The following is a 15,121-nucleotide window of genomic DNA, read 5'->3' on the forward strand; positions in this document are numbered from 1 at the left end:
CAATGCACGCATCATCAGGGCTTTTTTTGCACAGATCGTATTCATCATGAAGCTTCTGAAGAAGCTCAAACAACTGAGACCAAAGTGTCGATTGTAGTTTTAGAATTTGTCGTTCAAATCCAACGCTTGGCCTCGTTCTCAGATTCACCGCTAACACGGAGAGAGAGAGAGAGAGAGAGAGAGAGAGAGAGAGAAAAAAAGGAGCTGTCACGCAAAATCAAATTCCACCAACTCATTCATTACATTCTGTGCTGCGAGTATGAATGCGGTAAGAGAGAAATCTAGGTCATTTCTTCATCATTAGTATGCCAGCCAGGTGTAGCACAAAGAGGATTAGAGGGAAGTAATGCCAATGGGGCCCTCTGTGTGTGTGTGTCTCTCTCTCCCACTCAAACCAAACAATCACACCTTAGTGCTCCCTTCTGTCACCTCATAGCGTATATCCATGACAAGGAGCCCTGGTTTGTGATAAAACATTCATGCATTACCCTGCTCCACTGTTGAGCGGGTTTGGAGCCCATTAAACAAGGAATATTTACAACATTTCAACATGTGAGATCATAAGAAGTCCAGACCGGCACATTTAGTCAACAGGTACACGGGTACTTGAAGTATCTCCTCCCAGAGACCAGCGTCTAAGTCACAAACATATCACATATACAGCAGTCATGGTGTCATTGTGGATTTCAACATTAGGGATGGAACCACAGCAAGCCACAATATACTTTTATTTGTTAGTATTATTTGTCATTTATGTTGCTACTCTGTCCCTCTTTCTATAATAATGCCTGTTTGAGCTGCCCGTGTTATTAATGAATGATGCAGCACAGTAAAATGAGTTATCCAGCCAATTATCTTATAATATGACAATTGCCTGTGAATCTTAATGTCTTTTTATAGCTAATGTGAGAATCTCATAATGGATTCATTGTTCAAACACAGCAGCTACCTGACACGTTGATACGATGATGCTGTAATATGCTCTTCTTTTTTTATTTTTAGAGGAAGCACACAAATGAAATGGAGATAAATCAGGAAGCAACAATGCATTCTTTGTAAGCGCTCAGCGGGATGCATAATTTTCCTGGACCCATTTAATGTAACATGAACAGGCAGTTGTTAATAGTTAATTAACAATTATCTAAAGTGGTGCCAATTCACAGAAATCTGTTTTTAAGTGACTTATATAATAAATTCTCAGGTCATTTGAGAGAGTTACTTGTTATTTATATTTATATGTTTTCGCTAATTTGTCTCCTTCGTAGCTTCCCTGTTATTGTTTGTACCTTATTCTGTTGACAAACCGGAAAATAAATCCACACCAAACTCCACAAATAAGTGATAAATACAAAGTTGTCTGGATAACTAGAATATTTTTCGATACATTTTAGAGGTAAAAAAGAAAAAGAAAACTCAACAATGTTTCCCAAAGCCTCTGTTGCCCTCATTAAAACAGCCGACTAAACCACCAGTCGATGTGTGGAGGAGGTAGACAGTCAGTATACAATCTTCTTTCCTGACAGTCAGCTGTTGGCTGCTTTTTTTTTTAAATGTTACATTTGAATAAATAAATAAAAATTAGAACCAAGTAAAGAGATTTTCCATTTTACCATCTCAAAAGAGAATAAGCATTAATCAGTGGATTCCGCTCTTTAGTGAAGTGATAATTATAACCCCATTATGGCTTGAAATCATGCTGATCATGGCTACCCACATCAGCAGTTCAAAGCGAGATAAAGTCATTTGTGAAGCATTCTCTCTTGTACAACTTTAACATTTTGCTGTGAAATGCTTAGAAATAAATAATAAATCACACCTTTCAGTAGCTTGTCAGTAGCTTTTCTACCTGGTAGAATTCTTCATCTTTTAAGGCTTGCCGTCTTCTTCCTCGGCCACCGATGACTCATTTTATTGCCATTTCTACATTGAAGACATCAGGAGACATTTACTGTACATTTTGAGGAATTCATTTTCTCTGTGGCACCGAATGAGAAGCAGAAAAGTCTGGTATGACAGAGTGAAACTCACACCAGCCTGACATCACAAAACACAACACTCAGTTATACTCAATTGGCTATTTTCTGGAGGAAAATTATTTCCTGTCCTTGTGTTTGACATCTATCACCGTTAGCTGTCAAATCGCATTGAGGGAGACGTTTACATAAGCACTAACCTGCAGGAAAGTGAGCTAATAACGTTGAAGAAGTTAGTGACAAAGCGCACAATCTGCCATTTAATGATGCATCACTCTGGATCTATTTTTTATAGCTTCACCTTTTCCTGCTACCATTATTATCAAGTTAGTCCTCCTTCACCCAGCATTCTGACTGACTGACAAAAGTAACACATTCATCAAAAATAATTTTGATTGGAAATCAGAAATGTAATTTAATTACAAGATATTACAATATGCAAGTATTTTAGTGTTTAGTAACATACATTTATGCAGAATTTCACTCCTGATTTATCATCATGGCCTACTTTAAATTGGGTTCCAATGGTTTGTCTTTTTTTTTAAGTGAAGAAAAGTTTGGGAAATGCTGCTCTTTCTCGATCACCACAAACAGACAGAAGCCTCGAACTTCCTGAAGGTCACTGAAGAGGTACTCATGGTCACCGACCAGCAGGGAATGATAATACCGAATGTATTATTCTCTTAAATTGTTGCAACATTCATATTTAATGAACTCTAAGACCTCTGACGCAGGAGATGTCCGTCAGAGGACGAAACCTGGCGGAAAGCCTCCATCACCACATGCTCTTTGGAGGACGTTAACGTTCTAAAATACTAGACGGCCCACAGTGGACGCTCAAACTACCTGACCTGTGGGAAACATTTGCATGATGATGTACCCACCCAGCACAGATCAGAGCCTTATTTGTCCAGAGACGGGACACAGCAGGTGTTTAAGCTGAGAGCACCAGCCTTGGCTCATGCACCAAAAAAAAAAGGAACCAAGAGAGCAGTGGAGGCAGAGCTGGCAGGGACGCAGTGAGAGGGGAGCAGTGTGTGGATGAAGAACATCATAAGGGCTGGAAGGAGTTGAACCAGAAACCTGGGCCACAGACTGAATCTGTGAGAAAGTAAAGGCTTTGCTGTAACAAGTAAGTTTGGGTGGATTTTCTGAAATAATAAAGCCATGGGGGGGAGGGAGAAGAAAAAAATCAATCTTTTTTTTTTTTTTTTTTTGCAATTTGACATGCTGCAAGAAAGACGGAGCGAGAGATCACGAACACGGAGCAAAGAGGCGGGGACGTAGCAGGGGAAAAGAGATGTTCTTGTGTTCCACTTACAGTGAGACAGCAACCTGTACGGCACTTTGTAGCTTGGAGTCGCTCGCTTCTCCTTTAGACTGGGAGTTGTACCATCAAAGAGTTTGCTGTGGTCGTGTAAAGACGACTTCCTTCGCTGGGTATCAGAGCTTACAGGAACTAATTAGTTCACTAACCCAAACATGTAGTGCATTTGCTGCAGGAAGGAAAAATTTACATTTTCCCATTCACAGACTAATGTTAATTTGCTCCTTTGGCTCACGTTTACACGCTAAAATCAGGCTGTTGGTGGGAAAAAAAGAAATATGTTGATACTGGCTCACAAATATAGAAATGTTCATGCAAATTTAGCAGATTTTTTTTTGCTCAAACTTTGCTTTGAACACTTGTAATGTGTGTAATCTCCCACATTGTTCAGTGGATACATGCTGTGCAGGTGAAGATGCACAGCTCACACAGGCGCTGGAAGGGAAAGAAGTAGGGAGACTAGGCAGGAGAGAGGAATCCAAATTCCACTGCAGGAGGAGAGTATGAGCACATCTCATCGGTGGTACAAACAATGCTTTATCTGGCACAGCAGGTGTGTGGATTACCTTTTTAATTGGATCTTTGTACGAGCCTGGCAAAGGCAAAGGACTATTGTAGCCGCCGTTGAAAGGCGGATGATAGAGCGAGGAGCAGTGGGGGAGGTGAGGTGGAGCTCCATCATTTTCACGTACTTTTGGAAACACTCGATCATACGCTTACACACATGAAAGAACATGAACACAATGTTTAATCCCAACATCCTCCTGCACTATTAGCTGTATCAGTGTGTGGATTCAGGTTCCTCATATCTACTGGAGGTGATACAGCAGGACTGAAAGCTGTTACACACAACAGGACCCAGTGGAATTAGTATTTCCTGCGAGAACTATCGTTTCATATCTCTAATCGTGTCCTTCGCAGCCAGGGGGCCACCTTATCACCATCGTCACTATCATGGCAGCAGAGCTCCTCCAGGCCTCTGGGGGCAGAGTGGAGCAGATGGAGCAGCATATGGGTCAGGTGAGGCAGGTGTCTGATATGCAAATGTCCTCCTCATCCACCTCCTCCACCTTTGCCTCCACCATGAGCTCCACCAAGCTAAGGAAAGTCTCTCAGGGCTTGTCAAGGACCATGGAAGGTAGGATTTCCTCTCCCCATCATGCTTTCTAATACAATATGTCTTAATTATGAGACGTGCACTGAAGGATCATCTAACGAGTAAAAGTGTCATAATTAGTAGCTTTAACAAGATATTGTCTTTTTCTGCTTCAACCTGAAAGCACTTCAGAGACTTAATGATGTCAAGCTCCTGGCCAAAGCAACAATAAAGCTCATAAACTGCATTATTTCTGTACTACAATGTAACAAAAAGCCCAGAAACATTATGATGATGATATCCCATTTGCATGTGAGTCACCTCTAGTGTGGTTTGCCACACGATGATGATGATGATGATGTGGATGTCCTCTATGGTCCCTCAGAGCACTCTGGGGTCCAGCGTAAGACCTCGGCTGTGGTGGAGTCCTTCAGCCAGGTACAGACATCCTCCCATATTCCTCAGGGAGAGTCCGTCCCAGATTTCGAGGACAAGCTGCGCCCCATCACGGCCCAGGAAGGTGAGCTGAAAACCTCTTGAAATGTAGTCATTAGTCACAATACGCACAACACTGCAGATTAGCCGCAGCATTAGCATTCATGGGTTGACCTTAAAAGATTTATGACGTTCGCAGCTATTTGCTATGTAAAGATATAGTGGAGTAATTTCGACCCTGAGCAGAGAATGAAGTCGGTCTCCCGCTGTGTTTGTTGTTATCCGAGCTTCTCTTTGATTTGTTTGCATGAATTGATAATTCAGAGAAGAGAAGCAGCTCCATATCGTTATGCAGATGACATGCTTTAATCCGATCCGTCTGATCTGACCTTCATAGGTGACGATGCCGTGTTCAAGGCCAAGGTGACGGGGGATCCTCAGCCCAGTGTCCGCTGGGAACGAGCCAGCGGGCGCCCGCTGTCCGACGGGACTAAATCCTTCCATGACAACATAAGCAATCAGCATATACTGAAGGTTTGTCACTATAACAGGGTTCTTCACTCGTCTCTCTTATTTCTGTTTGAAAACCAGCCCAACATTGATCCTGGTGCAGAAGTTAGGTTTGTGATGATCCAGATCTTTGTTGAGTCTCTTGAATTTTAATAATAATATAATAATAATAATCGGCCGGGCAAACCCATTAAAATATGGATGGATGGAATGCTCATTGATGGCTGATGACATTAAAAAAATATATTTTTAAGATATATCCATTACAGAAAAGGGCTTTTTCCCCCAAAATGAGTGTGTGATTGGCGCCCTCAGTATCTTACCAAGATACAGTATACAGTCAACATTGCTATAAAATGTGAATGTGACCATAACAGACTGCTACAGCTGCTCTGTGCATCATTAAGCCAAGGCGACTCCTGCCATCCTGGTTCTGTCAACTTCGACGGGACAACCATGCATCATGAGGAAAAGTAGATAGAAAGAAAAAAAACTCTCTGATCCTTTTATCTATAACCACTCTGGAGTGGATTTAGAGCTTTCTCTGTACCAGCCCGGGGAGCTTAAACGAAGCTTAAATAGCTATTATAAAGCAATTAACTTGTGGGTGCTGACATATGCATCTCCTCTTGCCATCTGTTTCTCTGGTGAGGAATGACTATTAAGTTGCAGCGCTAAATGTTTACTGGGTGCTCCCAGCGTGGCCCCCTCCTGCTGCACATAACTACTGCAGAGGGATTTCAAGTGACCGGACGTAACGGCAGCGTGACGGTTTGAGATAGCGAGTCATATAGTAAGCCGGCGAGCATTCCCATCACTTTTAGGTGACCTGTGATGTCGTTTTGCTGCACTTCAGATCAAAAGCCTGACCCTGGAGGATGCCGACGTCTACAAGTGCGTCGCTTCCAACAAGCACGGAGATGCCACCTGCTCCATATCCCTGGTTGTTACAGAAAGTGAGTCTTTCCATGTCACACATGGCACCTTTCTTTCGTTGTCGTGGTTATTTGGAGCCTTTCAGCTGAGTTTAGGTGCTGTTTCTACTCTGGTTAAAGTCGCTCCGTCTCTGTCTCTAGATCCGGCGTTGGACTTCAAAAAGATGCTGAAGAAACGGTAGCAACTCAACCCTGTCATCGAACACTAGCCTTGGTGCTCCCAAAAACCTGCCATAGTGTGATGGAGCTCTGATCCACCCCCACATCCCTTTCTTTATTTTTTTTATATGAATGCATGCATCCAGAAATATCTACAGGATGAGATCTTAAAAAAGCTGCAATGTGTAGCGGTGTTGCCTGAGGGGCAGAGGAAGGATGCTTTTGAGCTGTCAGACATATTGTCAGACACGCATGTACACACACTGACGTAGCCTGTTGCATTGACATGTAAACACACATGAACAAGCGTGTTCCTCCCTGTGCAGCACTGTGGAGAAGAGAGAGGAGAAGAAGAAGCCGCCGACAGAGGAGGAGATGCTAAAGATCCTGGCTGGGGCCGACAAGAAGGACTACGAGAGGATCTGCGCCGAGCACGGCTTCACCGACTTCAGAGGCATCCTGAAGAAGCTGAAGGAGATGAGGAAGAAAGAGGAGGTGGAGGTGGGCCTGTCACAGGGAGCGCTTGTTCATGTACCGCAGGATCACATAAGGGAGGAAAGCTTTGTGATGTGAAAAGATAGCTCAGAATAGAGAGGAGAGTTTAATGTCACACAGCACAGCCACGGCAACAAAGGTACGTCACATAGCAAAGAAGATGGGGGGGGGATGACTTTTTGTTTTGATCATTTGATATTTTTTTTCCAGATGGTTCATGTGCTGAAGCCCCTGGAGGACATCACCGCCACAGTCGGCACCGCCATCGTCTTTGACACCATCCTGGAGCTGAAGGATCCCAACATCCGCATGCAGTGGTTTCTGGTAAAAAAAACAACATTTTGCACATGTGGACGTTTCTGTTGCACAAAACACGTGTTCCAGTTCCACCCTTCAGCGTTTTTGTTTACGATTCAGGGCGCGGAGCTGCTGCGCATCCAGTATTCTCGTGGGAAATACGAAGTGAAGCAGATGGGAACCAAGCACATGCTGTGCATTTCCAGCGTGAGCCTCAGTGACACGGGCACCTACACTCTGCAGGTCGCAGACAAGAGGCTGTCAGCCAGGCTCAACGTCAGAGGCAAGTGCAGAGCGGGACTCGGGGTCCTTCCTACTGCTCATAACTCCCAGACAGTATCACCATTGAGTTGCTCTTCTTTCTTTACTCGCTCCTTTTATATTGTTTGACAGTTTCATGGGAGCAGAAGGGCCAAACTCCCCGTTCCTTCCATTTAAAGTCATTTCCTTGTCTGTCTCATCCCTCATCCCATCCACAAGGACACAAATAGACCAAACTGTTTTTTTTTAGATGGTTTTCTCTCTCAGGGACTTTTCTTAGTCATCTCTGAACAAGCACATATCAAAGTGTTGATTGCCACACATCTTTTGTAGCTTACTAACTGCTGTTATTTGGCAGGGGAACCTTTTCACTGATCTTGTCCGTGTGCACTTTAAATCAAACACCTTCTCTTCTCCCTTATCTCTCCTTCAGATGAACCTCTGAAGTTCCTGTCTGACTTCAAGCCCCTGAAAGTGACGGAGCGCCAGACCGCCACGTTTGAGGTCCGCCTCTCCAAGAAGAGCGACGCGCCGCTCGTCTGGAAGGTTTGTAGGCCACGTGACTCAAAGTCACTCAAAGTCAGAAGGACGGGGATGCACTTTTGCAGGGATTGTAAAAGAATTTGCTCTCTTGGAATATTTCTCAAGTTTTCAGCATCTTATGTTTTTTTTTTTTTGGTGATGAAAAGAGCTCCAGGCAAAACATCAACAGCGGGGAAATGCATATGGTTGAAAAGGAATATGGGAATCATTTTCACAGAAGCCTTGTCTTTTTGCAGGTGAAGGGAAAGGAGGTAAAAAGAGATGAAAAGTTTGACGTGTCCCTGTCGGAGGACGGTCTGACCTACACCTTGAAGATCAAGGACGTGAAAGTCAGTGACACTGGAGACTACGACATCAGCATCGGAGACCTCGCTGCCACCGTGCCGCTTTTCATCGAGCGTACGGATAACAGTATTTCATTTTTTAACAAAAACTTCTTGTTCTGTTTTGGTTTTTCCCAAAAGGGGGCTGCTTCTACCGTTTCTAAGAAAACAAACTTCCCCCCTTTAGACTCCGCGGAGACGTGCAGACACTGCCTTCGTTTTCCTCCCTCGAGATTAGAGTCTTCGCTCCTTCATAGCGATGCCAAACAACATCATCTTCCCTCTATCGGCCAAATGAAGACGTATTGGGTAGCATAATAAATCCTTCCCTGCTAGTGCCGAGTTGAAAGTAATCCAACCAAATCCCTCCTCACAACAAGCTCATTTATTACAGCTGTGTCTAACAAGATGCTTAGTTGCCCAAAGGTGCAGGCTGGGGCATGTAAATATCTTCACAAGGACATGTGGCTGTCCTCTGGGGCTGCAGGAACAGAAGCATAGTAATTGGGCCTGTGTTAATTATAGTTATTCATGAGTCGACTCTGCATTTCTTGTTCTTTAACTATACGTCTATAATGAAGGTCTGCTGTATGTGTTGGGACTGAATATAAAGAACAAACCTAATAAGAGGCTACTAAATTCAATTCCGTTCACCCTGTGATCTTGTTTTCCCATTTTTTTTTTAAATGTGATTAAACTTTGCATGTGTTTTTAAGTGAAAACAAAAAGTAGAGCATGCAAGTAAAGGTCAAACAGACCCTAAAGTGACTTCCTGGGCTGTTTGACTTTTCATCCAGGGCTCCCCATCGAGTTCACCAGCCACTTAAAGAACGCCCGGGTGCAGGAGAGAGGCACGGCCCGCCTGGAGTGCGAGATGAGCTCCAAGGACGTGCACGTCCGCTGGCTGAAAGACGGGCGCGATATCACAGCGAGCCGCCGCTACGTCTTCACCCGCGAGGGGAAGAGGGCGGAGGTCATCGTGGAGGTCTGCGAGCTGACGGATGAGGGGGAGTACTCCGCCGTCTGCACTCAGGACAACGACGCTCACGAATACGTCACTACTGCCAAACTGACCGTGGATGGTAATGATTTCAGAATCAGTGTTCAAGGTCTAACTGAGACACAAAATAAGCTTATTTTGGTGTTTGTTTGTGTTGCCAGAGCGTTTTGCCTCAGTGAAGAGTGGCCTCTCGGATGCTCAGTGTCCCACAGGCTCCCCTGCAGAGCTGTGTGTCGTCCTCGACGACGAGAAGGTGGACGGAGCGTGGATGAAAGATGGAGTGGAGGTGAGACAGGATGGGAGGCGGGATGAAGCCGTCGGGTGTTCCTTAAATGAAACTTTTTTTATTTAAGTCTCTTTAAGTTCTTTAATCCACACACACTACACTTCTGGGTCATTACTTTTTCATTAACACAGTATGTGTGTTACATTTGGCAGATTGCGGAGCTGAGGGGGGTTCAGGTGGTCAAACAGGGAGCCGTTCACAAGCTGATCTTCTCCTCTGTGACGGATGCTCACGAGGGCAAGTACACCTTCAGAGCCAAGGGGGCTGACAGCGAGGCTGTGCTCACTATTGCAGGTGTGTGTTTCTCTTTGACATTTGGGTTTATATTCAGCAATGGGGGAAGAAGTTTCCTGCCACATGGAAACAATCACTGGGTTCATATTTAAATGTGTCTTTTGTTGATACTACCACTAGAAGTAGACAAAATCAGACCGTTTCATATGAAATCTATACTGAGAATGAATTAAAACCAGAATGAAATTGAATAAATAAAGCATTAAAATAACATTCCAGTCTATGTCAACCCTCTTCCCCAGACCCCCCAGAAATTGACTCCTCTGTGCTGGACTTGTTGGGGGCCCGACCTCTGACTGTGAAGGCAGGCCAGACAGCCACCATTAAGATCCCCTTCAAAGGCAAACCGCCTCCCAAAGTCACCTGGTACAAGGACGGCGTGGAGGTCTTGGAGGATGAGAGGACGAAGATGGAGAGGACCGCCGAGGGCTCCTCGCTGGTGCTCAGCAGGTGGGCGAGCGGAGAACGGCCTTCATCCTCTCAGATGGCTTACGATCTGTTCAAAAGGTCACGCACAAATTAAAATATGTTAATGTTTTCTCGACATTTCCTCTCACTTTCCCTGTTTACTAGATGCGTGCGAGAAGACAGTGGAGCAATTATGCTGCGTCTGAAGAGCAACTGTGGCAGCGCCGTCGCCAACCTGCACCTCAACGTGATCGGTGCGTGACCACGCATATTTTGGCGAAACAAAAAGGTTAAAGCCGATTTCTTCAACACGCATTTGAAATGCTCAACTTTTACTACATTCCTCAGACCATCCCAAGCCTCCTCAGGGGAAAGCCGAGTTCCTGGAGCTGTCGGGACTGTGCATCAAGATGAAGTGGAAGGCTCCGCGGGACAATGGGGGAAGGCAAGTGACGAGCTTTGTGATTGAGAGGCGCGTGGCGGGGAAGAAGTCCTGGACCAGGGTTGGCGAAGTGGACAGCAGCACCACCGTCTTCAGCGATGACAAAGTGGAGGAGGGCCAGGCGTACCAGTATCGCATCAGGGCTGCCAACGTGGAGGGGATGAGCCAACCTCTGGAGACGGAGGAGGTCCGGGCCGGAGACCCCATAGGTGAGAGCTCATTAACGTGTCATTGCCCAAATCACATGTCGAGTGTTTTAAGAGTCCAGAGGTTTTAAACCTGAGCCTTTAACATTGAGAACATCTGTTTAAATCTGACTACCCAGAGCCTCCAGCCACAGCGTCCCAGCCTCAGGTGTCTAACGTCACCAAGGACACCATGACGGTTAACTGGACGCCTCCGGCCCACGACGGGGGAGCCCCGGTTCTGGGCTACGTCCTGGAGAGAAGGAAGAAGGGGAATCACACGTGGTTGCAGGTCAATAAGGAGCTGATCACAGGTCAGACTGTCATGTTTTGTTGTTATTTCTAGTTGGTATGCATTTTACAAAGTCTTTACCGTGTTTAACCATCCATCCATTAATCCATGTATTGACTTTGTATCTGCATTATTCTCTTCAGATACAAAATTCATGGTGGACGGGCTGGTGGAGGATGTGGAGTACGAGTACAGAGTCACCAGTGTAAACAGGGCTGGAGCAGGCGCTCCCAGCACCGTTTCTAACGCGGTCCTTGCCAAAGACCCAATAAGTGAGTGCTGATTTTCTTCCCTTCCTTTTCTTTCTGTATCCAGATTATTTAAAATACTACTACTCTCTTAGGGTCTCCTGGCCTGGTGAGGAACCTGTGTGTGTCTGATTCCACAAACTCCTCCATTTCTCTGAGGTGGACTCCTCCAGAGCACGGAGACGGGCCTTCGGGTTACATCCTCGAGGTCCGCTCCGAAGATGCCAAAGAGTGGACGAAGGCCACCAAACTCCCCGTTGCTGGTACTACCTTCAGTGTCGGAGGACTCCAAGAGCGGAGGAAGTACCACTTCCGTATCCGGGCTGTGAATGAAGGGGGGGTGGGGGAACCCATCGAGCTGTCGGAGGGTGTGCTGGCCACGCCTCCGCCTGGTAATATGACTGCTTTCTCTTGTAGCTTCCTTTTTTCTCCACATCTCTTTTCTATAAATGTGTTGTGTTTTTCATCTTACAGTGGCACCCAGGTTTGATCCCCAGGGGAAGCTGAAGAACCGGATGGTGATCCGAGCCGGAACGGCACTCTGCCTTCACCTAAGCTTCACAGTAAGACTCTGATGATCAACTCAGAATTCAGCCATGTTCCTCTGAGCCACCCTAAGTCCCATCGAAATGAATTCCTCGCCCTCAATCCGTCCCTTCTCCACCCTTGCAGGCGTCACCTCCCCCGGCCGTGACCTGGTTCAAGGACGGAGTCATCGCTACAGGACAGGAAGTCATCCACGGGAGCAAGAATCACTCCCAGCTCCTCATTCCCACCTCTCAGCGATCCGACTCCGGCGTCTACCGCGTGCACCTGAAAAACGACAATGGAGAGGCTCACTATGACGTCAATATCAGGGTAACAGGTAAGTGACGAAGCCTCGGTTAAATCTGCGTCTAGTCTTTTGAATGTTTGTATGCTGTTATTTGCCTCACAATGTGTTTCCTCAAAATGTACAAATCCAAAAAATAAATTATTTCTCCTCTTCATCTTTCCTCACCTCCGTCCCTCAGACTTTCCTCGACCTCCGAGGAACCTCCGCCTGGAAGAGGAGGTACCGGGCACGGCGACCCTGCAGTGGGATCACACCCCGGACCTGGCCGACGACGACGAAGAGGGGACTCACTACGTCATCCTCAAACGTGACACCAGCACGGCCTCCTGGTTCACCGTGGCCGAGCGCGTCTTCAGCAGCGCCTACACTGTCACCGGGCTGCTTCCCGGGAGGAAGTACTTCTTCCGAGTCGTCGCACAGAACTCTATCGGAGACAGCGACCCTTTGGACTCAAGGGAGCCTCTCATCATCGCCAAGGAGCAGGGTGAGGGAGGACGTTTGATTTCACATCTAATGATGCTTTTGCTTGTATCGGTTTGTGCTTATGTGTGTGTGTGTGTGTGTGTGTGTGTGTTTCAAAGAGTGCGTCAGAAGCTGTAATTTGAAGGAATACGCCTCGAGATCACGTGAGGTGAAACCGACGTTCCTGCTGCCACTGAAGGACCACGCCGTTCTCAGGGGCCACGACTGCACCATGAGCTGTGCCTATCAGGGCATGCCAACACCGCGGGTATGAAGGTGTCTCACACCTGAAACATCTTTGCATCAAGTAAACATCTGTGTGTGAGTTGACCCTCCTAAAGCAGAGATCTTCAACAGGGGGTCCGTGACCCGTAGGGGGTCCACAGAGTTCCCGAAATAATTTGATCCCAAACTATTTTTCTTCCAAAAATTTGAATATGTCCAAAAATACACATTACATGACTACAACATTTAGTAATAAGCAAATATAAATATTCATATGTGTTTAATGTTGTGAAATTGTGATGAAATGCCAATATAATCAAAATATGTTCTATACATTTAAGAAATCCATCAAGTATTATTTAAATGACTTAGCATTGTAAACATACATCATTACAAAGTACTGCACTACACATTATTATTGGCCTGGATTAATAAGAACAAACACAATTTTATACGATAAGTAATAGGGGGTCCCTCCACCGGGTCACTAAGGGGTCCTTGGCCTGAAAAGTGTTGACGACCTTTGCCCTAATGTGATAACAATGTCGGCCGTCTCCCTGCGTAGGCCTGCTGGTATAAAGGGGGATCCAAGGTATCTGACTCCCCTCGGTTTTGGCAGAGCACCGCCAACAGCGTGTGCACCCTCGTCATCCCCACCTGCGGAGCCAAAGATGGAGGCAAATACACTCTGGTGCTGGAGAACTCCCTGGGGACGGCCAAGTGCTCCTGCAATCTGGTGATATTTGGTAGGTTTTGAGCAAAGGGGGGAGGGAGAAACGTGAGATGATGGTTTCTTTATTCTCTCTGTATGCGTCTTCCAGATAAGGATGACAAGAGTCTGCTGGAGAGCCTGACCAAGCAGGCGAACAAAGAGAAGCTTATCTTATAAGATGTATTATAAGATGCACTTTGATTGGCCGCTGACCTTATGCTGCACGTACTGTTGCCGCTGTTTAAGCTATGGTTGGATTTTAAGACGTTAGAAATCAATAAATCAGATTTTTGATTGATGTGATTTTTTTTTGTTTTTGTTTCCCCAACTCTGGTAACGCCATCTGCTCTTATAGCACATTTTCTTACAAAGAACTATTGACAACAAATAGCCACTAGATGTCAGACTTGTTCCCGTCCTCGTGTAGGCATTCTGCTCCAGGAACAGATTAATGTTTGATGTGTTTACTATTATTAGTGTGCTTGCTCAACCAGAGAGAATGTCCTTTCCCTGGAAATCACAAATGCCTTCCTCTAAATGTGACTTTCTCCAGGGGTTTCCAGTTTTTGCACATAAACACTTCACTCGCTGCATCGGGCCACACGCCACGTCAACCAACTGGAAAGGAAGGAGAGTGTGCGCGTCTTTGCATAAAACATCACTAAATATAACAGGGCACAGTACATCATACCGACACAGACAGGTGCTTTGGTAGCCTATCTTGTTATTCTGCATACATGCAAAAGCCTGGGTTTACATTTAATCCAGTCCACAGACGTCATCCTCTTGTCGCTTTCTCAGTTTCACCTGGTGTATCACCTCACATAACTTGCCACTGTGCATGTAATGCCGCCTGAATGTATAAGAATATCAGGATGAGGTGTCATCATGCACATTACATGAGCTGTGTAGCAGCTTTTTTTCTAGTGTTATCCATTACAAACTCATTGGTAGCCTGGCATTGTCCTGAGACTTGGGGACTAAAAGAAAGGCCTGTGCAACTCTGTTTGTCAAGTACGGTTTGAATACAGATTTTATCGGAGCCTTTGAAGCTGAAAGTCACTGCGATAGCGGATGGAAAACCCAAAGTGTACAGAACTAAGTGTCCTTATACTTCCCCGTTGCAGTGTGTGGTTGCTTCCCCTCAGGTTGAAGAGGCAGCCTCTTTAAAGGCATTGCCTCGGAGCGGTCTGCTGCTCCTTTAGAGAGCGAGCGTGGTCCGGTGAGGAGCTGCCAGACGGACAGAGAGAGGTTACAGCCTCTCTCCGTCCTGACGTCACGGCGCCGGTTCACATGGACATTTCTATACGGCCACCATGGGGACCGGTAATGTCAGGCTGCCAGGTTCAAATCAATTAAGCACCAACGGGCACTTCGC

The 15,121-nt window shown here is 45.8% G+C and overlaps 1 protein-coding gene across 1 annotated transcript; it reads left to right on the plus strand.

Moving 5' to 3' along the window:
• Positions 1-4,254: 4,254 nt before the first annotated feature.
• On the plus strand, positions 4,255-13,975 carry LOC311018190 (immunoglobulin superfamily member 22-like; the record flags this gene model as incomplete). The annotated part of the gene is made up of 25 exons (XM_084017020.1): positions 4,255-4,438; positions 4,782-4,916; positions 5,229-5,365; positions 6,198-6,297; positions 6,418-6,454; positions 6,762-6,936; positions 7,141-7,254; positions 7,348-7,510; positions 7,922-8,034; positions 8,268-8,430; positions 9,152-9,436; positions 9,516-9,640; positions 9,793-9,934; positions 10,177-10,384; positions 10,508-10,596; positions 10,691-10,993; positions 11,110-11,283; positions 11,405-11,533; positions 11,605-11,901; positions 11,984-12,072; positions 12,182-12,374; positions 12,523-12,828; positions 12,926-13,074; positions 13,597-13,777; positions 13,853-13,975. 25 exons carry the CDS (start codon positions 4,255-4,257, stop codon positions 13,918-13,920), a joined length of 4,059 nt encoding a protein of 1,352 aa, XP_083873146.1. The 3' UTR covers positions 13,921-13,975.
• Between the last annotated feature and the right edge of the window lie 1,146 nt (positions 13,976-15,121).

Source organism: Eutrigla gurnardus (assembly GCF_963514095.1).
Source record: "Eutrigla gurnardus genome assembly, chromosome: 9".
Taxonomy (NCBI): domain Eukaryota; kingdom Metazoa; phylum Chordata; class Actinopteri; order Perciformes; family Triglidae; genus Eutrigla; species Eutrigla gurnardus.